Raw genomic sequence first — 23,037 nt, 5'->3', positions numbered from 1 at the left:
TAACAATTGCATGAAAAGTTTAAACTTTGGACACAACTCTTTATTGTCAGTCATCAGGAAAAGACTTTGAGCAACATTAGCAAAAGCTGTTGTAACTTCTAAACAGTGAAATAAAGAGGAAAGCTGTTTTGTACCGCACTAATGTGGTCTAAAGGAGAACTGTGAAAACCCCCACCCTTTTAAAAGAGGAGGTAGGGCCATAGATTAGAAGAGAACAGAGTGTGAAAAGGTCTGCAGTGAGGAAAGAGCATCTTCTGCTGCAACATAAGGGAGGGCTACTTTAAGCTTTGAAGTCTTGAGGACAAAGAGGACAGTCCACGAAAGCGGGCCCTCATATCCGAAGACGTTTTTACCAACAGAAATTCCTGAACAGCAAGTAAAGCTGCACATGTGACATGATGTGAGTTTTCCTCTTTTCTTTTGGATGAAAAGTGTCATTTTCCAACAGTTTCTAAGTCTCACACATAAAGAAATCCCCAGCTACACGTGACATCCAGATATGGATGTCACATATAAGCTTTTTTTTGAAAGCTCCTTTTTTTTTAAGAAAAAAAAATCATCATTCTTTTCTATCTAAAGCTGTAATATTGTTGTTGAACCCTCTGGTTTGATTCCTGCTCTTCATTTGCCTGCAGCCTTTCAGTGCAGGAAGCCGTTCTGCAGCTCAGACAGGGTCCAACTGCAGCGGCGAAGGGGGGGGAAGTCTGACAAATGACTCGTGTTGCATTGACCCAAAGTGATAGGAGGAAGTTACAAACAAGTGCAGACAGTGTTGTCTCTGCCTGCAAGGTAAACAGCGAAGCAGAATGGCAACACGTTTTAACTAAGCTGAAGGTAAAGCTCTGAGATTAATCATCAGACAAGTATTACACAAAAGAGGCATTAAGTAGATTTAACGGAAAAGCGAAAATGCAAACAATTACATCTGATAATGAAGTTCTGCTTGTTTAGTTTCAACGCTTTGAAAACTTAGTGCTGCTCGAGTCAGCCCAAACTGTGGTGAGAAGCCATGAAACTGTTGAAAATGTCTCAGCAAACCATTATCTCAAAACCTGAGAGCCTCAAAACCTTCAACAGCATTTCACAACTATGACATGTTGACACTTTATTTCCACATATTTCCTGAGAGCTAGCTTTGCAGTTATCTTCCTTGTTTTGACTTCCTCTTTGCTGCATTGAAGCTCAGTGGTCAAACGAATTGTCTTGTGCAGTGTGTCATCACTGTGAAGGGGTAGAAAGAGGAGATCGCCTCGTCTCTGGCGTCTCAACAGGTAACATCTTTGAGAAAATGTGCGCACGGGAGTGGACTAATGTCTTGTTCATCTTTTCTGCAGGGCCGTCACACTTCTGAGACCAGGCCCCCCACTTAGTGTATTTGACAAGCTGAGTTGGACACTCTATCTCTGTGAGTGTCAGTTTGTCAAATACCCCAAGTGAGGTGTCACTTGTCGACATCTGAAGGCCACGCCACAGACCGAGTGGACATCTGGACAGTGAGCTGACTGTGAAGAGGCTTTTCGGGGGATTCAAGAGGAACTTAATCGGATCGAACTTCGTCTGCTAAGAAAAACTGCATTAATTTAAATCTGAGTAAATATTGTTAAACTGATTTTTTAATGTAATAGCTACATAAATTATAATTAAAGGTTTAAAATCTCTACATTTCTAGATGTACAGATTAGGAATAGCCAGAAAGTGAACTTTAATATGCTCTGGTTTGTCTCGTTTGTACTTCTGTGTTTAAAAAACATGTTTACTTTCTTTTACTCCACTTTTGACAATATTTAGGAGAAATACGTGAAACGATTAGTCCAAATACAAAAAGTATTTGTATTAAAATGTAATTTTGTATCAATTTAAAAGCAGAAAAGTTTAGAAGACTTAAAAGTGGAATCCTAAAAACTACACTTGCTTTTTTTGGTACTGTTTGGTTCCTAAATATGTAGTTTTCTGATATTAATTATATTTTAAATATTTTCAAATGCACAGTGTCAGATTGAAAAGAATCTGAAGAGTACTTTGCAGCTAAAATTATTCCATGCGATTGATGCATCTTTCTCAGAAATGATTCTAATCTGAGTTGTGAAAAACCAGAAATTAGATTGATATCAATTAGACTTTTTTAGAACTTAAAACAACGTTTCGCAAAAATAACTTCAGATGTTTAGCTTGAACTTTCTTAAAGTTCCAAATGTCACCCTGTACAGTGAGTTTTGTCTAGCTCCCAAGGCTTTCAGAAATGTTTTTAAAATCGAGATTTGACTGACTCAAATCCATCCAAACAAGCCTGTCTATTAAAGCAGACATAATATGCATTTTATTCATAGGCTGACACAGTTTCCTGAGCTGTATGTGAAATGTTTTTGCAACTTCTTTTGGGCGAAAATGACAGAGATACTTCAACAGTTCCCTTTTTTTGTAGTTTTTCTTTTAATATTTCATTTTAAAGTGGTCCATGTGAGGCGTAAGAATCAGCTCCTCGGCATAATTGACCAAGCTATGGCTTTTTCTTGAAGACACACCAATAATAACTAAAAAAAATATATTAGAAATGTTATTTCTGCAAATATCGGAATAAAGAAGGTATGGATCACAGTTAAGAACAGCATGTATGCATAGTAGCCATTTGCACACACTTCCTCTCCTCTTTGAAGAAAAGACTGGTGACCATTCAAACTGTTCAAGCCTCATGTGAGGAAAAAAGGGCTACTTTTTAAGGATTTCAAACGTTATCATTTTGTTTTGGAAATAAAGTTATTTTCTATCATGGCTGCATGTTATGTTTTTGATGCTAAAAAAGGAATTGAATATCAAGATATCCTGTTTTTTTAACAGACACTGACTGGCTGATGCAACTTTGTAGGTTTTTGTGTAGGTCTAACCCAACTCATTTAAGCCCTTCCTTTTTTTGCACAATTTTGCCTCTGAATCATCTCTGCAAAGTCATATCATTCAACCTTAGAGCAATATGTTAGGTGATGGGGTCATTGGAAGATTTCTTTTTACCTCCTTTTTCTTTTAGATTTATACTTTTACAGAATTATTGGTCCTGATTTTTGAAAACTTTTGTTTATGATTCTTGGAAAAATGAACTAATAAGGCTGATTTTTCTTCCCCGTCTTGTTATAAGTATCCGAATTTTACATTTACGGTAGATCTGAGTGTACATCTTTCTGTTTTTTTCATTTCCACATAAACTAGTGGAAACCTGCTGACACATTCATGAATTGCCACCTTTTGAATTAAACTATGTACACACAGCTTGATGGACGCACATTTTTGCTTTAGTACATGCATAACTTTTATGACAAAAAACAATAATTTATCTTTTTTATTAAACAAATATGGTGAAATGGAAAACATTCGATGGAAATTTCATGTTTTCATATTAAGATGAGAACGTAAATGCATATTTTTTTGAGTCTGTTTCACCTCAAATCTCCCTGTGAGCATTTCACAAAGCTTTGGTCACAGTTGCTCTTCTGGCTCTGATGATAGGATTTGGATGCAACAAAAACCAGAGCCTCCACACACACAAACCCCACAGCCTTCAAACGATGAGTCTGAAGGATTGATTTCATGGGAAAAACACTTCCATCAGGCCTTCAGAGATTAGATCAGAGGGTAAAACAAAAAATCACCAAATGGTTCCATGTACTGCTCCCTCAAGGCATTTGGACGAGCTAGTGTTGAAAAGTGGATTTTTATTTTCTTAGTTTTAAAGCTGGACAATTGCCTGTCTCAATTAAATTCCAATTGACATGGTCATGTCTCACAATTTGATCCAAAGAGGTTAAATATCTTTAAATTTCCTTTCTCCACCTATCTTCCCTGGTGGTTAATGGTTTTTCATGATATGTTACAACCATTGTTGTACTTTTATATGTTTTTGTTGGTTTCTTGTATTTTGAGTGTCGTGTATGGAGTGAAAGCTATTTTTGTGGTATGTAGGATCTTCTAGTTTTGTTTTAGATGCTCTGGATTGGAGGAACAAGAACTTGTGGCTAAACTGGATTGGAGGAAGGAAGACTGGTGCCGGCTCAGGATTGGAGGAAGAAGAGGATGAGGACTTTAAATATCTGGTATCTTTACTGACCCAAGGGGGGTTGAACTGTATTTCTCTTTCTCAAAACAGAACTAACTCAAGTGTCAAATAGAACATTTGACACTTAAATTAGTTTTGTTTTGTTTATTGTTTTGGTCTCAGTTCACCTTGAACTTAAATGCTTCATTTTTCATTTATCTTTGCATTTGGAGCAATAAACCCTTATTTTTGTTACATAGTAAGTTTTCTTGACTGCTTTATTTAGTATTCTTGGTAGTTTGAGGGCTGACTGAATTGTATTTGGGTTTCTTTCTTTTTCTTCTTGGTATGCCCTGTACCTCTTGACATAAGGTGCACAACAAACTAGTATTTTAAACAGAAAAAAAAGATGAACTACAGAGGAATGTATTCAAATGAAGCATGTTTCGTGATAGAGAGAGGAAGCTGGGGAGCACAGTGGTGTAGTGGTTAGCACTCTCACTATTCCACCAATCCAGCATCCTTGTGACCACAGCAGGGATTTCTAACCACAACACCACCAGGCAGCCCTGCAATCATGGCATTAAAAGAAAACTTCAAATCAGATCTTAAAAATAACGTTTTCTTTTAATTAAAAATAAACAATATTCTTAAACACACAGTACAGTGAAATCAATTGCCTTAAAATAATTAAGAGACTTTCATCTGGTCAATTTTCATCTTCTGCTATACCGCTTTAGGCACAACAACACTGGCTTTTCTTACTGGACGAACTTTTCTATGAAGCCAAAACGTTTTAAGTTTTTGCGAAAAAAAATTCCTGTCTGCTTTCAGTCAAATTATGTTTTTAGGCCTCACATGTTTTTTTGTCAAGACACGTGATGTCAGAATCAACAATGTTTGCAGCCAATGAAATTGTAAAGGTCATCATGATTGCAAATGCACCCATGGAAATACTAAACTGCAGCTCTGTAAATGTGGTAAGTCCGACGGAAGTAAAAAGGATAAGGTACAGGCCAAAATGATTCAACTACAAGGCATGTTTGGAATGGGATAAATGACAGTGGTGACTAACCTGTTTTGATTTAAGGGAGATAACTTGTTCACTTATGTGAGATCATTTTGGTCATTCAAATATGACAATGTACTTATGAACCCCAAAGCACTTTTTGTCATTCATTCAACTTTTTGTTCCCTTTTGGGGTCACAGGGCTGCTGGAGCTAATCCCAGCCTCTTGTGTGCGTAGGCAGGAGACATCCTGGACAGGCGCCACAATGACATACACATCTATCAACAATTTAGAGTAACCAATTAACCTATGAAGCATGTGTCCCTGGAGAAAACCCACTCATGCACAGGGAGAACATGCTAACTCCACACAGAAAGAACCCCTGTTGGTGTTCTGTTTCAGGTTTCCTAGCAGTGACTAGAACCAGGGGGCCTGCTTGCTGTGAGGCAAAAGTATTAACTACTGAACCACCATGCAGCCCACACACTTTTGATGTCTTTTTATTATAATAATTTGCAGCAAAAGTCTGTTTAGATGCTGATGACAGATCCTGTCTGCTCATTGTTTTTATATTAATAAATGGACTAGTTGGTTAGTACTTTCCCAACTAGTCTTTAAAGTCCCCCTCTGATCATCGTTTGATCCATTGTAAAGGTGTTCCAAGTGATCTTTTAATTATGATTGGATGTCTGTTTTCTACATGGCAAATAAGATTTGATTGAAATGGCATTTTTTTAGCCTGCTCCAGCCTCACAACTATTTGAACAAAGTACTCAGAAATGTAGTTTTAGCTTAATTCTCTTTATATATGTCTTCTATTATCAGAAAAATGCCAGGAGAACATGGTAAAAACACAATTTTAATCTGAGTGGATTTTAGTCTTTGTGGTCAGGGGAAAAATGTACACAACTCATACAGTTGTCTTATTTGGCTCTTTACTTGACATTGCAAATATAAAAAATACTAATATGTTAAAAAATAGGAATATTGATGGCATCATTTTTTAAAAATAAGAATGAGTAAGAGATCATGTTCTAGTATAGGGGGATTTCCTTTTGTCACAGGGCTGCTGGAGCCTATCCCAGTCCAAGTGGCTGGGATAAGATCCTTTCACCAGTCTTTGGGTGTGTTGCAGGATCTGAAGCATTCTTGTTTCTGAGCTTTTTTCAAACATTACCTCATTTACTGAGAAATGTCGTCATGAGACTATTTGTTTTCTGACAACTAACATGTATTGAGGCAAATAACACAACCTTGTTTACATTCTTGGAAAACTCATTTTTAGTAATTGCACTCAACCAACAGTCACTCACAATGACAGGTGCAGCCATGAGATTTATTTTGTCACACGTCTGGGTTTGGTTAAATGTCAATGTCCCGCATGAGAAAAGCACTACAAAAATTTCAACTAGTGGAAAAACTCATGAGACCTGAAAGCTGAATCTTAAGAAGAAACTAATTTCAAAAAACATGTCTGTCTTGTAAGAAAAGTGATCTTATAAAAACCAGTTTAAAGCTTATCAAAGTTTAAAAATATATATCTTAATGACTAGAATTTTATAATTTTGTTCAGTTTGTTAAGACAACTTTTCTCACCCCATTGGGAGATTATTTTTTTCTTTTTCTAAGAAAGAATTTCAACTTTTAAGAGTTTTTGACCTATTTCTAGGGGGCCAGTACATATTTTCCTGTTCCTTTCAATAAGCTCAGCTGTGACAAAAGGATTTTTTAATATTTGATCAAAATGGCAAAATTCAAATATTTGGGTGCAGATAACTTGTGCAACAATGTTTCGGAAGAAAATTAGTTCCTTTATTTCTTACTGTTCGAAATACTATTGATAGAAAGCACTCAGCACGTGTTGGTCAATAAATAAATCTTTGTTTCTTTTTTATTGAAGAGAAATAACACAAAGTCAAGACAACCCAAATTAAACTCATTCAATTCCACTCCTGTCTCAAATGTCACTTTATTTAAACTTCATTTAAAAAAAAACAAAAAATTTGAGGTTTGTGGAGGACCTAAAGGCAGGAAAACACTTTGGTGGCAGAAAATGTATACATATAGAAACTTAGGAGTAATTTCAAGAAAACAGAAACAGCAGATCAAATATAAACTTGAATCTGGTGCACTGTTACAGGGAAAATGTAACTGAACACAGACCGACTAAAGATAAAAAAACAAAGAGCAGCACCAATCCTTTCAAAAAAGAAGAAACTAGAAGAAAAGAATAAAGAAAAACGCCAACCAAAGAACAGTTTAGGTTTTCAGCTTTCTCCCTAACATTTTAGTCCATCAAGCATTTGAATCCATTTGCACTGTCAGAAAAAAGGGTACGGTTGGGGTACGTTTGTGAACACTTAGGGTACAAATGGTGAATTTGTACCCTAAGTGAGTCATAATTACACCTTAGGGTACTCATATGTACCATTTAAGGATAAAAAAGGTAAAAATATGTTTCCAACCATCAGAGGGCCCATATTTGGACCCTTTATTCCACAAACAAAGGTACAATCACTTGTGTGACAAAAGTAATAATTCAAAGTGTATGAAACGTCACCCAAAATCATTTAATACGTTGTTGGTTATTTGGAAAAGATGCACAAAATAACCAAATATATTTAAGAGACCACACATCTTTTATGACTAGTTCTGAACAGTACACAAGCACATTATATTTTATTGATTGTGCAGAGCATCAAGATAATAACTTTTAAACATGTATTAGTGTGAGCCTGTTTTTTTTTTTTTTTACTTATATAAGAGCTGTTTTAAGTTTTGCCTTTAATTTAGAGCAAAAGCACAATGTAGACAAAATTATTTGATGTTTTTTACCTTATATGGTGTACTTTAACTTGGCCTAAGTTCAATTTAAATTTCTAGTCTTTGAGCTGTTAATTTAAGTTTTTTTTTTCTAATCATACATTCTCATAAAAAAGTAAATTTCTCTGTTACTACGTTAAATTATGTGTACATATTAGTACCTTTTAGCTTTTGTACCTACACAGGAAAAATGAGAGAGTACTTTTTTCGGAGTTACCATCAGTAATTTTTATTTAAGTAGGTGTAAAAACCTAGAGGAAATATGTTGGAGTAAACCAGCGAGACCACGCCCACTCTACTTTCTTAAGTTTCGTTTCTTCCGCCATTTTGTTATCCCGCAGCGGCCGGAGGAAGATAGAGGCTGTGACTGAGGTAAGTCTGCTAATTGCTCAAAAACAAGTTGGAAACTTTTTTTAAGCGGGTTCGGTTATTTTATCTGTAAGGAATAACTTTGTTGTAGTGGAAAGCTGCTTTTCCACCGTGTATGTGCCTGTGAGGAGATTGAAAACTACGAGCAGGAGTTGGCTAACGGTTAGCCTCAGCCGTTTGAAGTTCAGCTAAATGCAGCCATTAAATTAATTAAGCTGTTGTTTTTATTGGTGTTGTACCGCGTTCCGTTAAATACATTGAAATATATACATTTTTCCCTAGATAATTCCGTCGCCGTTTTACCGATGTACGCTGGCGTTGATGCACCGGTTGTTGTTGCCTACCCCCCCCCCCCCCTTTTTTTCCTCTTCTTTCTGTCTTTCTTATTTATCAGGTCCGTCGAATTCAATGCGTTAATCATTTTAATCTGTAATGTGTAGGAGTCCAATAACTTTTCTTTTTTTTTTTACACCGCAGTATGGCAGTCATTCCCATTTATCATATGTCAGCCTGCCTTAGCTGCTGTGCGCGGGCAGCCACCATTTCTCGAATGCAAGACAGTGACAGACTGTTTAGGTTGTCATGATCGCTCATTGTTGGTCAAGCGAAGTTTACACTGTGTTGTTGATTTTGATCATTCTCCTGCAGAGATATTTTTTTTAATGGAGGTCCGTGATTCCAGATACTCGTCACGATTTCCCATACCAAAAACTCATCTATAAACCAGAAAAAATATTGTTTTTAAATGAACTTCCAAGAAATAAATCTGTAGGTCCTTAGAAGAATTCTGCAACATTGCTGTGGCAGCTAGTGTGAGCTGTATATTTCCCATTACTATTTTAAAATGTATTAATTTATTTGGAACAGGGCATAGATCTGAATAAATGCTGTGTTGGTACCTTTTGGTGTTGTAATGTTTTTTCTTTTTTGTAATTATTTTTTTTCCCACCAGGAAAGATGCAAGCTGTGCGTGAACATGTCGAACGCCAAAAAAAAAAATGTTTTGAAGTTCAGCTGACCTTCAAATCCTTTTGGGAATGCGGTGAGTGGAAACATCACAATTTCCAGCATTTTTCTTTACAGGAATCAGTCAACTTTGTGGATAAACTGTCAGCTGTGATGCAAACAGATTTTTTTAATTGCTTTTTAATTTAAAGATAATTTCTGTGCTGTATTCTAAACATAATTTTGCTGTGTTCACAGCTGCCAAAAAGTTCAACATCCCAACCTTGGACTTGAAAGTGTTTGATGACTCAAAGACAGAAATTGATGAGCAGGTTTTTGATCTCCTGTTAAAAAACCCAAACCTTGGTGTGTTGGAAATTTGTCTGGCCGAAGATACAAATCCAGAAGGTGAAGTTTTTATTTTAAATTGTAATTTATCTATTTTGTTTTGAATGGTTTTGGGTAAATTCCCCTTTGATGCCTGAATTTATTTCCAAGGGAAATAATCTGTGTTTTTGCTTTCAAGTACATGCTAAATTAAGAACATTTATGAGCTGAAGAGTTTTGATTGTATATTTGCATCAATAGGAGTCTAAGGGTTAATGATTTATTTGACAGGATAGTGTGGGGAACAAAACACGGGCAAATAAGTGAGTTTTTTATCCTATTGCTGTCTTAGAAAAGATAATAAATCTGCTAAACTGTTAAGTTGGTCAGTATTTAAAAATCTTTGTTTTTACTTTTTTTGTTTTTGCTATCATACTAATTCGAATATTACAGTAACTGAAAGCTTTAATACTTTGACAGATCAGCCGAGTTGTCTTGCAAAGAGCTGCAATACCAGTTCAAGTGGAGACCCTGAAGTGGACTCGGATGACACAATAATATTACAACACAGTCCTACAACAAGACGAAGAGTTGAAGACACCTCTCTGGCCAAAGTAAGTAAATAATCTTTTCACAAAGTCATTTCAAGCATTCAAAGTCAGGCTTTCTTTATTGGAGCTATCCAGCCTTATAGATGTGAGCCAGATGCCAACTCGGACGAGGAGAATGAAGACAAGCGGAGCAGGGAGCTTGTGGCCTGCCAAATGTAGCTTGTACGTAACAACTACAAGCTTTCTCAAATTACATCTTTTCATCTGCTCCTGATTCATCCCAATTTGAGAAAATAAAAATTCAGAAACACAGTTTTATTCTTAAATCTTATAACAATATGTCATCATAAAAATGCTACATTTAAAAAAATAACTTTCATTGGAGTGGGTCCCCCATTTTTAACATGTCGCAGTATTTTTCTCATGATGGGCACGTTTAAAAGAACACTGCACATCTGAGTATTCACTCAAATTGGGATGAATCAGGAACAGACAAAATAAATGCAGTTTGAGGAAGCTCTCTATTGTGACGCACCACATGAAATGAAGTTGGTCCGAGTCCCTCTGCTCTGCTCTATTCTGATGCGTCCACTTGCAGACAAACAGATCCATTAACATCTTCATCATACTTGTCTGAGCTTGATCTAAACTATGGCCGGAAAGCTTCAATATTGCTCACCATTTTGGTTTCACCACTAATGTTAGTTTTAGGTTGGAAGGACTGTAAGCTAGCGGGAGAGGGCGTAAACAAAGGGATGATCGGACATCAGCAGAAGGTAACTACTGTGTCAATACACAACTCAGAAGTTAATTTCTGATCAACTCCAAACCACTCTGCACAAACTGTCTTCAAACATCATCTCAAAGTGCTTTAACCCCAGTAAACTTTGCTTGCAGTTGTATTTTTTATTATTAATATGGACTTTTAAATTTGATCCAATAGGTGGTTGCTGTCATTGGTGAGGATGCATCATCCGTTGAAGGTCATGTGAATGTCCTGCATATCCAGTACAGCAAGGTGCGAGAGGATATACTAAAGAATTACCCTTTCTTGAAGACAACCTCAGGGGTCAGTGACATTTTAAATCAGTTCTCAGCTTAAAATACATTTTGAATGTCAATATAAGCTGAGACATCTGCTAAAATGATCATTAACAGCTTTAACTCTATTGTAAAAACATTGTAATTTTCTAAACCCATATATAAATATATAGTCATTCAAGCCAAGTAATATTTATACAATGAGATCACTAAAGGGAAATGGCAATGAAAGAGGCAACAAAGAATATTAGAATGTTTTATGTCTTTGTTTGTTTTAGTTAAAGTGAATGATTAATTTTCTAATTTTTTTTCAATTTTCAGTTGTTTGATGTTGACCGAATGCATCCATCACCTGTCAGTTTAAGCCAGCGCTTCAAGGACGGCGTTTACCAGTATTGTGCCAAAGGTGCTTGAGCTTGTTCAAAGAAAAGCTCCATTAGCCAAAGTCTCCAAAGAAGCAAGAGAAGAGATGCTTGCAGAGGATCTACTAGGTATTGACATAAACGTAATCCTTGGTAATCTTTAGTGTGTTTTATAGTTCTTTTTAGAATTCGTATCAATATTATCTTATCACATTTATGCATTTTATTATTTAAATTATGCATTTAAACTTGGTTATAAGTTTACTTTTTTATTATCTATTTTTAGAAAATGTAGAATGCTGTAGAAAGATGTACTTAAAATGAGGTCTAGTGCTTCTTTTGTTAATGTCACAAGTTTTATTTCATGGTTTAAAAATGGTAACTGAAGTGCTATGTGCTGTTTACAATTGATCAAATGTTAAGGTTATAGTTACAATGAATGCAATGTGAACTGAAGGAAAAATATAGATTTTTCATTATTGTAAAATTGCTAATAATTGTAAATGTATGCATCCTGTTGTGACACTGTGAAGCTTAAAACATTCATACTGTGAAATGTCAGAATTGTAATTGTTTTGAATGTTTAATAAATGTGATAAACATTATACTGGTCTTTTAATGTGCTGTATCTGGTACAAATTTGCCATCAAAGGGTACAAAAGGCTTGTCACTGGGGCAGTACCCTTAAAAGAACAAATTTGTACCTTTTTTAAAGGTACATTATGGTACCATAGCACTATAAGGTACAATTTTGTCCACAGAGGTACATATTTGCCTTTGAAAGGTACATACTGAAAGGGTACAGATACGCACCTATATGAAAGGGTACAACATTTGTACCCTTGAGGGTACTGCCCCAGTGACAAGCCATTGTACCTCTAAAGGTACAAATTTTGCACATTTTTTCTGACAGTGTGGGCGTGTGTTCTATGTTGTGAAAAGCCTGATTTACCTCAGACTTAGACAGAGTTTGAGCCAGTATTTTACAGACAAACTACTAACTTGGGGGTTTGAATTGGCTGTGTGTGTTTCACTGCTATTCCTGGAAGGCGGGCAGGAAGAAACTGGCATGACACAGGGAATTGTGAACTAATGTCTGCACTACAGGGACGTTTCTCAAGGTTAAAAATAGCAAAGAAACCAATATAATAATAATAATAATTTAGGTGTGTCTTCATAGATGAAAAAACTCTGCCATAAACTAAATGTTTCCAATCACAGAGCTAACGTGAGGAACTTTGATAGCTTACTTTGAGCAAAATTGTAAGCCACAGTCAAAATCCTGTGAATAATATAACTTGTTTATACATTAACCCTTGTGCTATCCTAGGCACTTTAACATTGGGAGTTGGGTCATCTAGACCCACTAGACAGTGCGCTAAACTTTTTATCTTCAATGATTTGTGAACCTCACTGGTGTCCATGGATTACATGAAATCTTTCCACCTTTATCCTCCTTGTCACGGTAGAGACAACACGTCAATGTAAGGGTGGGGTCATCTAAGATAGCACAAGGGATAAAGCAGGCCTTACTACAGAAATGCACAAATACTCATGTTTGTGTGTGCCTGTCAGCTCCTCTGTTTCCTGTTCCCTGACATTTTCGGCTCCAAGAAACTATCAACAGCAGTCAGTGGTTTGCATGACTTGAAAAGTGTTTGCATGAACGACAACTTTGCCTGCGTCCTCGGTGTCAGCCGAACGTGTAATGCAAACGCAAGAGCATGCACAGCCTTTTTATCTGTTACTGCCATTGAGGACATAGTTGCTTTTGGTCTCTTTGCTCGATGATTACACCCCTTAAAGATCTGTAATACCTGGGTGATATTTGAAAGTGCACAGACATGGAATCCCCCCCCCCCGAAGGTGAAAGTGTAAAGTGACATTAATGGAATGAAGGCAAAACAGGTTGCAGATTGCATGGGTTTTTGTGTCCTCAGTGTGTATACAGTATACATAACCAGTATTTGCTTACTTTAAATTTCATTTGAGTCTTTGTAACAGGTAATATTTTTGCACATTCGAGACCCTTTTTAGTGTTTTTATCATTTAATTCTGCTATTGTTTCCCTTCACTTGTTTTTATTTAATGCAGAATATTTAAATGTGGTTGCCTCATTTACTGTGCACAGAGGTCCTTTCACTAAAACCACTACATAATGAATCAATCCTCTTGGGCAGCCGATGTTCAGAGGTAGGGCGTTCGACCTCTGATCTGTAGATCACAGGCTAAGTTCCCGACTTGCTCGCCCATGTGTCGAAGTGTCCTTGAGCCCCACATTGCTCCTGATGGTATAGGTTGTGTTCGGCAGCGTAGCCACCATCAGCGCTTTGGGAACTCTAAGAAGCTAGTAAAGCGCTATGTAAGTATACACCATCTATACATACTACAGGACAATGTTTTATCTCATTACTCGAACAAGAAGAAAAATACACAATTGTTTTGCAAAGAAAAATGACATAAATATAACTGAATAAAAATGACAAAATAGTAACAAACTCACAGCAGTTATCTTTGTTATTACTTGTAGGCTATAGGACAGAACTGGGAGAGCAGTTTAGATCAGGGTTTTGTATATCATGCCACATTACGTACATATTAACAGAAAGGAATCTGTGGACAAGAAGCATTTCCCTGAAGTAACATGGGTCATATCGATCTGCTTTTGCATCTGGAATGTACAATCCAGATGTTTTTACACCCAAATGGGATTCTGGATGAAGTCCGGCCTTATCCAGGCACATTGCCAAGTACACATCATCAATGGGGAGAAGGGGGGTGGAGTGGGACATGTTGTACATGATCAAAGCAGTATATCCAGACAAAAGAAAGCCCCCGCCGCCGCAGTAGGCAGGGTATGGGCCAGAATTGTGCACTTGAGTTGGTATGTAATATTTACTGTTTGGGCTTCGAATTGGCTTTGCGCCTTTTATCACATCACCTACATAGAGATGCTTGCTTCCATTATTGTCTGGCAGGTTTTTGAGGTACAGAATCATGTTGTCGGTGTTGGCAAAGACATCATCGTCTCCGTTGAGCATGAAGCGAACATGAGGACAGTTTCTCTCCATCCATTCCAGGAAGAGAATCTGCTTCAAGGTGAGGTTGAAGAAGGAGTCGTGAAAGTCCCACTGGAGAATGTCGTTGTATTTGCGTTGCTCCAATGCTAGAAGTCTGTTTAGCCTTTTCTTGTTATAACCATCATCCTGTGTTCCTGAGATGAAGAGCCTCCGGATCCACACTCCGTTCTGAAGTCTCTCTTTGGCCCAGGTGTTACGGAGCACCTCTCTGCGGTCATAGTTCATAGGTGAACTTTTAATGACCAGGAGTAGGAAGACCTTTGCAGAGCCCTTGGGTCCTCCACATTTGTGCGGTGTGTCCAGCAGCATGGGAAAATGCAGACAGTGTTGATAGTAAAGGAAGTTTTTTATGTGATCAGGTAGGGTGTCAAAGCCTGAGATGCTTTCAACGGAATTGTCCCTCACGCATTTAGACCAGAAGTGCCTTTGTTTTGAAATTTGGCTGGTCGGTGTTATGTGACTGTCATCCTGCTGCTCAACAGCATCATGCAAACTTATACGAGTTCCTGACAAATCTTGAAAAAAACCCAGATAAAGTACCACGACAAGAGCTGTCATCAGAGCAGTGGCCGATGCCATGGAGGGTATCTTCTTCGTGATGTTGTTGGTCAAAAGTCTGAAGTGACAGAAGAAGGTTTATGATATGTTTATCACGTCAGGTTTTACACCATCTAATCTGGTTTTGATCATTAAAATTAGCCTGCAGCTTAATAACATCCATTGAAAACCAGTTTTATCTGAATTTAAAAAGCATAAATTTAACACTTTTTGGGTCAGCCTTTTTTCCCAGTTTTTAACCCTTTAACACTGAAGCATTTTCTCCATGTACACCAATGCACCTTATTTTAGTGGTATCAGTCGGTCTTTTATCGTGTTGCACACAAGGATTGACGTTTACAGGTATTGCGAATATGGTAACGTGGCCAATGCTTCTAATGTGGCTGACCTGTAGCGTGTTACAAACAAGTTCTGTAATAAATCTGAACTCAGTTGATAAAGTCCGACTGACTGATGGACTTATCTCTGACTCCTTTGTCTGGTTTCATGCGCATTAGAGTTTGAAGCGTCTCATATATGGTATAAATTTAAAATAGACCATTCATTGATGGTGCACAGCATTGACCTCTGACACGATCACCGTGAATCAGCTTATTCCAAAGCAGAGAAAAGCAGCCTTGTGATGCTGCGCCACACTTTACTTTGGTAATGTGTAGAACATTGGTGAAAAGTCTACATGAAAACCTGCTTTTCTCTGCGTCGCAAAAATGGTCGAGTTATTATATGTCAACGTGCATGTGTGTTATTTAGACATTGCTGGCGACGTCTCTGATGTTCAAGAGTTAAGTAAGTGTTCGTCTAATAAAGATATTGTTGTTCACCTTCCGACATATCCCTTCAGGGGTCGCATAGGTGGTTTGGCAGAGATTTTTGCGACAGATGGCCTCCCTGACACAACCGTGTATTCTATCCCAGCTGGGGACAGGAATGGGGGGATCCAGACTTGTGCTCCCTTGTAGCTACATAGTTAGGCAGTAGCGCCAAGGATCTTGCCCATTTGAATCTTATAACGTGCGTTTGAACACAATCAATCCATACAATGTCATTAAGAAGCAGTCACACTAAGCGCTTGTCCACTGACATCATGCACATTTGATTAAAGCTAACATGTGATTTTGCACCTGACAAAAGGATAATTTATATATTAAGGAAACGAGGGCACTGGGAAATGTATGAAACTTCCTTTAAAATGAAGTAAAACTGGACAATCAGGAATCTGACTCGGCAGAACAATAGTTAGACTTATTGTATTTAGCATACCAAAAAATATAGTCAGAAAGATATCAAAGGCTTTTTCCACCAGGGGTAGATGCCTGGATCATAATAAATGTCACTAAAACATTAACATTAAGTACTGTGGCCTCATTGTTAGTTTCTAAACCAGTGGTTAATTGTCTTGCCATCTGCAATCACTTCCTCACGTCTGTCATAACATGAAGTCATGCAAGTCGTTGATAAGTAGACTACCCACATGTCATGGAAAAAAGTATTATGATGTTGAAACGCCACGACAGAATAAACTGGAGAGGTAGCTAACAAACATGTGGAAAATCTCCCAAAAAAGTGGACAGTTTTGGCATTAAAATAAACAGTTCTAAATATTTGTCGTTTTTTTTGGTAGACGAAAATTTAAATCAGTTAGATACTATGTCAAAAAACAACTTTATTTTAAAAATGAAACAAAAAACAGCAAAACAGATAAGAAATTAAGATAGGAGATGAGGTCTTCATAAACTTCATAAACTATACATATTGTTAAACACACAAAATACAGATACACACATAAATATAAATATAAATGTCAGTATTTGTTTTACACATTAGGTAAAAATGTACCACAAAGCAAAGATGATCAATTCAAAATGCACTATGGGTAAATAATGCATAAAACACCGCTCAACAATTGGGCAAAATGATCATCATTGTTTTTAAATGTTTATCCTTACCTACACTTGTTCATAGTTCAAAGCAGTTCAGAGTAGACAGCGGTCCAGACAAACGGGAGGTTGTTGGAGTGACTGAGACAGTTGTGGATGATATACTGGTTTACCTTGCAGCTCTGTTTCTGGGTGTGGTCTGTCAGGCGGATAGGGAAACATTCTTTACATAGAGCCACATTTGTACATATATTCAGTTCAGCTGTAAATATTTCCTATATCTAATACCCTTCACCTAAGTTTATTCTCTAGCAGTGTTTGATGACATTTCATTGCATTTTAGTTCAGTGTTGAAATCTGCCTCTGGAGGCAGTCTGGATCACATATGGAGTCTGGGATCAGGCTGCTCTACAACTTCTACTCTGTCCTGCTCTGCTTAAATTTATTATTACATTGATCTGTGCTATTTTTAAATACCCACTCTGATTAACATCGCGTTTTGGTTGTTTTTAACGTGTTCTTGTGGCAGTTTTTGTCACGATGGAAAATATATTTTTTAACCTTTGTGCTATCCTAGGCACTTTAACGTTGGGAGTTGGGTCATCTAGACCCCACTATATAGTGCGCTGAACCTTTTTTCTTCAAGGATTTGTGATCTTCACTGGTGTCCATGGATTACATGAAATTTTTCCACCTTTATCCACCTTTGTCATGGTAGAGAGAAAACATCAATCCAAAGGTGGGGTCATCTAAGATAGCACAAGGGTTGAAACAAAATAGCCAAAAATGAGCATTTCTGAGTATTTCTTTATTCAAATTGTGGTGAATCAAGAGCAGACAAAAATTGCAGTTGGAAAAAGCTTGTAGTTGTGATTTAGATGCTACTACGGCAAGCCACAGGTTCCCTTCTTTGCTCCATTCTGATGCATCCACTTGTAGACAAATTGATCCATGTTCGTCTTTGTTTTCCTCGTTTGAGCTGGCATCTGGATCAAAACTGTACAGCTGGATAGATCCAATATTACTCATCATTTTTTTGTACCGGTAATGATGAGCAAAGAACAATGATGGTTGATGGTGTGAAGGGCTGTAAGCTAGCAGGAGAGCATGTAAACAGATGACAGGAAATAAGGGCAGGCTTACTTTGCACCAACAGTCCCACCCTCAACTCAGATGCAAATTAACTCTTGCTGGTCTGCAAACGACACTACTTTTTTTATTTTGGCTAAAAATGACATAAACACAAGTAAAAAACAACACTGGGAACATTTGTAAAATACATCAAAAGATGATTGGAGTCAGACTTAAAATGTTGTGTGATTGACAATCAAAATGCCCTTTCAATCAGAAAACATGTTGTGTGATTGACAATCAAAATGCACTTTCAATCAGAAAACAAGAATAATCTTAACCCAAACCATCTTATGGACTGGACTTCTTCTAATTTAGAAACTAAAGAGACTATTTTGCAGTTCTTAAAGAAAATGCACGATAATCTATTAAAATGGATAAAAGAAAAAGACCTTTTTTACTGTATTAATGAGTTATCTCAAACTCTATGAATTCATACTTAGCTGAACTGTTCTTCTGACTAGAAAATAATTCTAAACCATTACAGACGTTTTCTGACTTGTTAAACCTACTCATGTTATGAATGTGGTTCCTGTATTTGTTACCTAAGCAAATTCAGTTTCATTTTCATCTTATATATATATATATATATAACACTGCATAATTGTTCCTGTGTTACAAGGAAACGTCAACTTCAACTTTTTCTCTCACATCTTCCTCTTTTGAGTCGAATATAATCGCCTCTGAATGTAAGGTTTTAAAGGAGTTTAAGTCTATAGGACAAGATTTCCTCTTTAGCAAACTAATGAACTTTTGAGGAATGGTAAAATAGTATTTAAGGCTTGCAGAAAAAAGAGAAAAAAAACTTCCATAGTGACAACAAAAACAAATTAGACAGAAATTGACATGAATTTTTTATTCACATTCAAAAAATATTGCACATGTAACCATTATACCATGGAATACCTTCACCTTTCTTCATATATCAGTTTGTTTTTCTGATTCACAAAAAGTGACCACATAAGAATAAAAAAAAATTTAATAAACTATTTCAAATGCAAAATTTCCTTATCAATAAATATACCTTTATTTTGCACTAAAGTTGCAACACTTTGCTAAACTGTGAAGTGGTGTGGTTTAGCTCATTGCACATTCTTTTAAGTGTCACAATTCCTTCAGTTAAAATCCATTCGTAACATTTATAAATGAGCTGCATTAAGACGCTGAAATGATGGCAGAAAATTGTTGGATTAGTACACTGATCATTAGAAAGCAGTGTTTTCGCCTCTGAATGCTGTTTCATTTGCTTAAAGGTTGTTTGTAGAGCCCAAATATCTGTTAGCTACATTTTAGTACTGTGTGAGCAGTTGATATGCGGCTCGTGTAAACTTTGCCACATGACATACATGTTGACCGAGAGGAATCTGTGAACTAGTAGCATATCCCTGTAGAAGCAGGGGTCGTACTGATCCGCTTTTCTGTCGGGAATGTGCAGTCCAGCTGTTCTGATGCCTAAATGGTGTTTAGGGCGAACTCCGGCCTTTTCCAGACACATTGCCATGTACACATCATCGATGGGAAGAAAGGGGATGGAGTGCGACATCTTGTAAATTATTGAAGCTGTATAGCCAGACAAAAGGAAGCCCCCTCCTCCGCAGTAGGCAGGATATGAGTTGGATTCATGAACCTGCACAGGTATGTAATATTTACTCTTTGGATTTCGGATCGGTCTGGGATTGTAGATCACGTCACCCGTAAAGAGATGATTGCTTCCATTATTGTTCCAAAGGCTTTTGAGGTACAGAATCATGTTGTCGGTGTTGGCAAAGACATCATCGTCTCCGTTGAGCATGAAGCGAACATGAGGACAGTTTCTCTCCATCCATTCCAGGAAGAGAATCTGCTTCAAGGTGAGGTTGAAGAAGGAGTCGTAAAAGTCCCACTGGAGAATGTCGTTGTATTTACGTTGCTCCATTTCAAGCAGTCTGTTTAACTTCTTCTTCTCGTAACCGCTATCCATCGTTCCTGAGATGAAGAGCCTCCGGATCCACACTCCGTTCTGAAGTCTCTCTTTGGCCCAGGTGTTACGGAGCACCTCTCTGCGGTCGTAGTTTCCAGGTAAGCTTTTAATGACCAGAAGCAGGAAGACATCGGCAGAACCCTCAGGTCCTCCACATTTGTCTGGGAAGTCCAGCAGCATGGGAAAATGCCGACAGTGTTTATAGTAAAGAAAGTCTTTCAAATGGCCAGGTAAAGAGTTGAAGCCAGAGATGTTGGTGACAGAGTTGTCCCTCTCACATTTCGGCCAAGAGTACGTATATGTGGCGCTTTGGTTGGCTGGAATGGTGCTATTTTTCTGCTTCCTTAAGTTGATTTGAAGGAAATTGGGTTTAGTGCCAATGAAAGACTCAAATGACAGGTAAACAACCATGAAGCACAGTATGAACCCCACAGAGGCTACTTTGATGGAAACTTTCCTCTCCATGGCGTGTCTGAAGGAATTTCTGCAAGGATACAAAAAAAGTCTCATTAGACATAACACTCCTTTAACCACCCTCATAGAACTTGCAATATAAATCAACCGAAACTTAAAAGATTACATGAAAAATAAAGCAATTTAAGACCATAAAAACGCCTTTATAATCAGTATATTTTAACAGGGGTGGGGTTATATACGCTTGCTTCTTCCCACTTCTTTTCAAGCAATAAATCAAGCTTAACTTATACTTTAGTAAAAAAAATGACTGTATTTAATTAAGTAAATGTGATTTAAGTTACTTTTTTGTTTTGTTTTATTTTCTGTCTTTTTAATCTATGCATTTTATCATTTCTGTAATGAGTTTGATAAATAGGTGTAAATTCTTTATTGCTTTGACTACAATGCTTGAAATAAATCAATAAATCAAACAAGTCTGGTCTATACTTAAAAAAGAAGTCTTCGGTATCAAATCACATGATGCTATCCCATATAGTTGCAGACAGACAAACAGGAACTATTTTTACTTCACCGTCTTATAAAAAAACAGTAGTTCCTTACCTGATTCTATTAAAGAACAAATGTTAAAAGTCAAATATTTGTTCAAACACGTAGACAAACCGCTCAAAAAACATTTTTTTTCATGACAAAAGTCAAGTTACTTTTAAATGCGTTTTAAACTTTTGATTAGGTGCGCGAGAAAGAGATGAGAAAATAGAAAGAACTACATTTCATAACTGAAGTCGCGCTTGTGCCCAGACAGTTATGCAACTTCCCTACTTGTAAATAATCAACACTCAGCATTTCACCTCTGAAAAGAAGTGAAATCAAAATCACACACGTTGATTTAATTCAGCAGTTTTTGTCATAATTTGACTACACAAGTGGAAATAGAAAAATTCTCCTTAAAATGAAGCAGAACAGGAATGTTTGGATGCCGCCAGACCCAGTTGAAGTTAGGGATTGATTGATATATATTTAAACTAATGTATTTTGTTTTGTCCTAAAACAGAATTTAAAAAAAAAGAGTTGCAAAAATAAAGTCATTTTACTGTTGGATTTGCAGCAAAAAAAAAGAGTGAGCTAAATCAATGGACGAATGTTCAGTGACAGAAGTTTTTTACAAAAACCTTAAATCTCATTTAAACTTTCTTTAATTTTAAGTAAGTCTATGAAACATAAAGTAAAATGACTTGGGTTCAGGCTGACTTTGAGTCAAGATTGAAGCAGAGAAAGCCCCGAAAATAAAGATAAATGATTCAGATCTGTTAAAATGATGTAATGTTTTTTATTGAAGAGGACTCACCTGAGCATCGTGTCAGACGGCAGCAGTCTCGAAGACGTCCACATTTGTAAGGTGTTGGGTGGAGGCGAAGTGAAAGCTTTTCTCGCTCCTCCCATTACCCTGATTGTAGTCTTTCAGGCAAGCGGAGCACTGGTCTTAGGATCGCCTCGCTTTCTTAGTAATAGTGGGCGGGAAAAAGCTGTTGATCTTTGTTAAAAGTGTAAGATCTGTCATAGCTGCTTGATTTAAAAAAATAAATAAAATAAATAAATAGAAACTTGAAGTTTATGGTACGGCCTTTAGAGTGCCTGAGAAAAATAACTCAGGGCAACACTGCTGTTGATTTTTGCCTTATCAGGATTCTGATTCGCAATTTAACAAAGATCTGAACTACATTAAGTTTGAAGACCGTCAAGGTTATGCTTTTAACAGAAAAATAAAAATAATAAAAGGGTGGTACTGTATTCAAAGGCATTCAATTTTAGGGATTGTGTTTCATTGACCTAAACTGCTTATAATAAGAATTTTTTTTCTTCTTTTATTTGTTTTTACAAGTTAGTGACATTTTTCAAGAATGTAATAAGATTTTTCTTAAGATGCTGAAAAAAAAGCATAATGGTTGATGTAATTTTCTTCAGAACAAATGTTCATTTTCCAGTAAATATAAATAAAATTCTAATTTCCAGCAGAGTTTCCTCGAAGGTCTTCTAGGAGTTTGCTCAGATAAGTATGAAGGTACCCCCTCTAAACCTAAGTCTGCTATCAAAGGCATAAAAAAACCTTGAAAGTGCCCAATTCATTCCAGAAACCTGGCAACCAGTTCAGCAGCATTTTAAGAAATTTAGTTACAATAACATCTTAAACTTGATGCTGTCAAACTTGACAGACAAAAATAACAACTCAACTGTTGCAAAAGACTCAAAACCCCACAGGCATCAGCACCGACTAGTAAAACTAAAGTGCCACATCTGGTGATTGATTGAACTGATTGTTGATGAGATAACAGATAGAAGCAGCAAGCCTCTTGAGTTAGACAGATTTTATTTTTTACAATCTTGTTACAGACTCTTTGGACAAAGAATGTTTATATTTGTACAAACCCCATTTGGAGTTAAAGTTGAACTTGTTGTAACCCTTGTGCTGTCCTAGGCCTTTAACATTGGGAGTTAGGTCATCTAGACCCACTAGACAGTGCTCTGAACCTTTTTTCTTCAATGATTTGTGATCTTCACTGGTGT

The 23,037-nt window shown here is 36.9% G+C and overlaps 3 protein-coding genes and 1 non-coding gene across 5 annotated transcripts; 2 read left to right on the top strand and 2 right to left on the bottom strand.

Moving 5' to 3' along the window:
- The first annotated feature begins 1,351 nt into the window (after positions 1 to 1,351).
- mir223 (microRNA mir-223) lies at positions 1,352 to 1,450 on the top strand. Its single transcript, NR_107174.1, has one exon. It is a non-coding gene; the product is annotated as a microRNA mir-223 (primary transcript).
- A 6,666-nt stretch (positions 1,451 to 8,116) lies between these two features.
- Positions 8,117 to 12,057, top strand: LOC144983574 (uncharacterized). Its single transcript, XM_078930310.1, has 6 exons — positions 8,117 to 8,229; positions 9,184 to 9,268; positions 9,430 to 9,579; positions 9,979 to 10,112; positions 10,993 to 11,118; positions 11,412 to 12,057. Exons 2-6 carry the CDS (start codon positions 9,184 to 9,186, stop codon positions 11,502 to 11,504), a joined length of 588 nt encoding a protein of 195 aa, XP_078786436.1. The 5' UTR covers positions 8,117 to 8,229; the 3' UTR covers positions 11,505 to 12,057.
- Positions 12,058 to 13,513: 1,456 nt separating this feature from the next.
- On the bottom strand, positions 13,514 to 17,153 carry LOC101173646 (N-acetyllactosaminide beta-1,3-N-acetylglucosaminyltransferase 3-like). 2 transcript variants are annotated; one of them, XM_004076549.4, is made up of 2 exons: positions 17,037 to 17,153; positions 13,514 to 15,148 (listed from the first exon to the last, which is right to left on the bottom strand). In XM_004076549.4, exons 1-2 carry the CDS (start codon positions 17,048 to 17,050, stop codon positions 13,984 to 13,986), a joined length of 1,179 nt encoding a protein of 392 aa, XP_004076597.2. In that variant the 5' UTR covers positions 17,051 to 17,153; the 3' UTR covers positions 13,514 to 13,983. The 2 variants fall into 2 exon arrangements, with proteins under 2 accessions (XP_004076597.2, XP_011481954.1); XM_011483652.3 differs by having other exon boundaries at positions 17,041 to 17,113.
- A 1,786-nt stretch (positions 17,154 to 18,939) lies between these two features.
- On the bottom strand, positions 18,940 to 21,986 carry LOC101163432 (N-acetyllactosaminide beta-1,3-N-acetylglucosaminyltransferase 3). The gene is made up of 2 exons (XM_004076508.4): positions 21,821 to 21,986; positions 18,940 to 20,542 (listed from the first exon to the last, which is right to left on the bottom strand). Exons 1-2 carry the CDS (start codon positions 21,913 to 21,915, stop codon positions 19,381 to 19,383), a joined length of 1,257 nt encoding a protein of 418 aa, XP_004076556.2. The 5' UTR covers positions 21,916 to 21,986; the 3' UTR covers positions 18,940 to 19,380.
- Positions 21,987 to 23,037: the final 1,051 nt, after the last annotated feature.

This window comes from Oryzias latipes, chromosome 14 (genome assembly GCF_053564925.1).
Source record: "Oryzias latipes strain Hd-rR chromosome 14, Olatipes_Hd-rR_3.1".
NCBI classification, from domain to species: domain Eukaryota; kingdom Metazoa; phylum Chordata; class Actinopteri; order Beloniformes; family Adrianichthyidae; genus Oryzias; species Oryzias latipes.
The sequence above is the reverse complement of the archived record's forward strand: the minus strand, read 5'-3'. Positions and strand labels throughout refer to the sequence as shown.

Coding starts and splice junctions, on each gene's coding strand:
- LOC144983574 (XM_078930310.1), top strand. CDS start 9,184: ATGCAAGCTGTGCGTGAACATGTCGAACGCCAAAAAAAAAAATGTTTT. Junction 10,113..10,992: donor AAGACACCTCTCTGGCCAAA/GTAAGTAAATAA, acceptor TTGATCCAATAG/GTGGTTGCTGTCATTGGTGA. Junction 11,119..11,411: donor TCTTGAAGACAACCTCAGGG/GTCAGTGACATT, acceptor TTCAATTTTCAG/TTGTTTGATGTTGACCGAAT.
- LOC101163432 (XM_004076508.4), bottom strand. CDS start 21,915: ATGGGAGGAGCGAGAAAAGCTTTCACTTCGCCTCCACCCAACACCTTA. Junction 20,543..21,820: donor CCGTCTGACACGATGCTCAG/GTGAGTCCTCTT, acceptor GTATCCTTGCAG/AAATTCCTTCAGACACGCCA.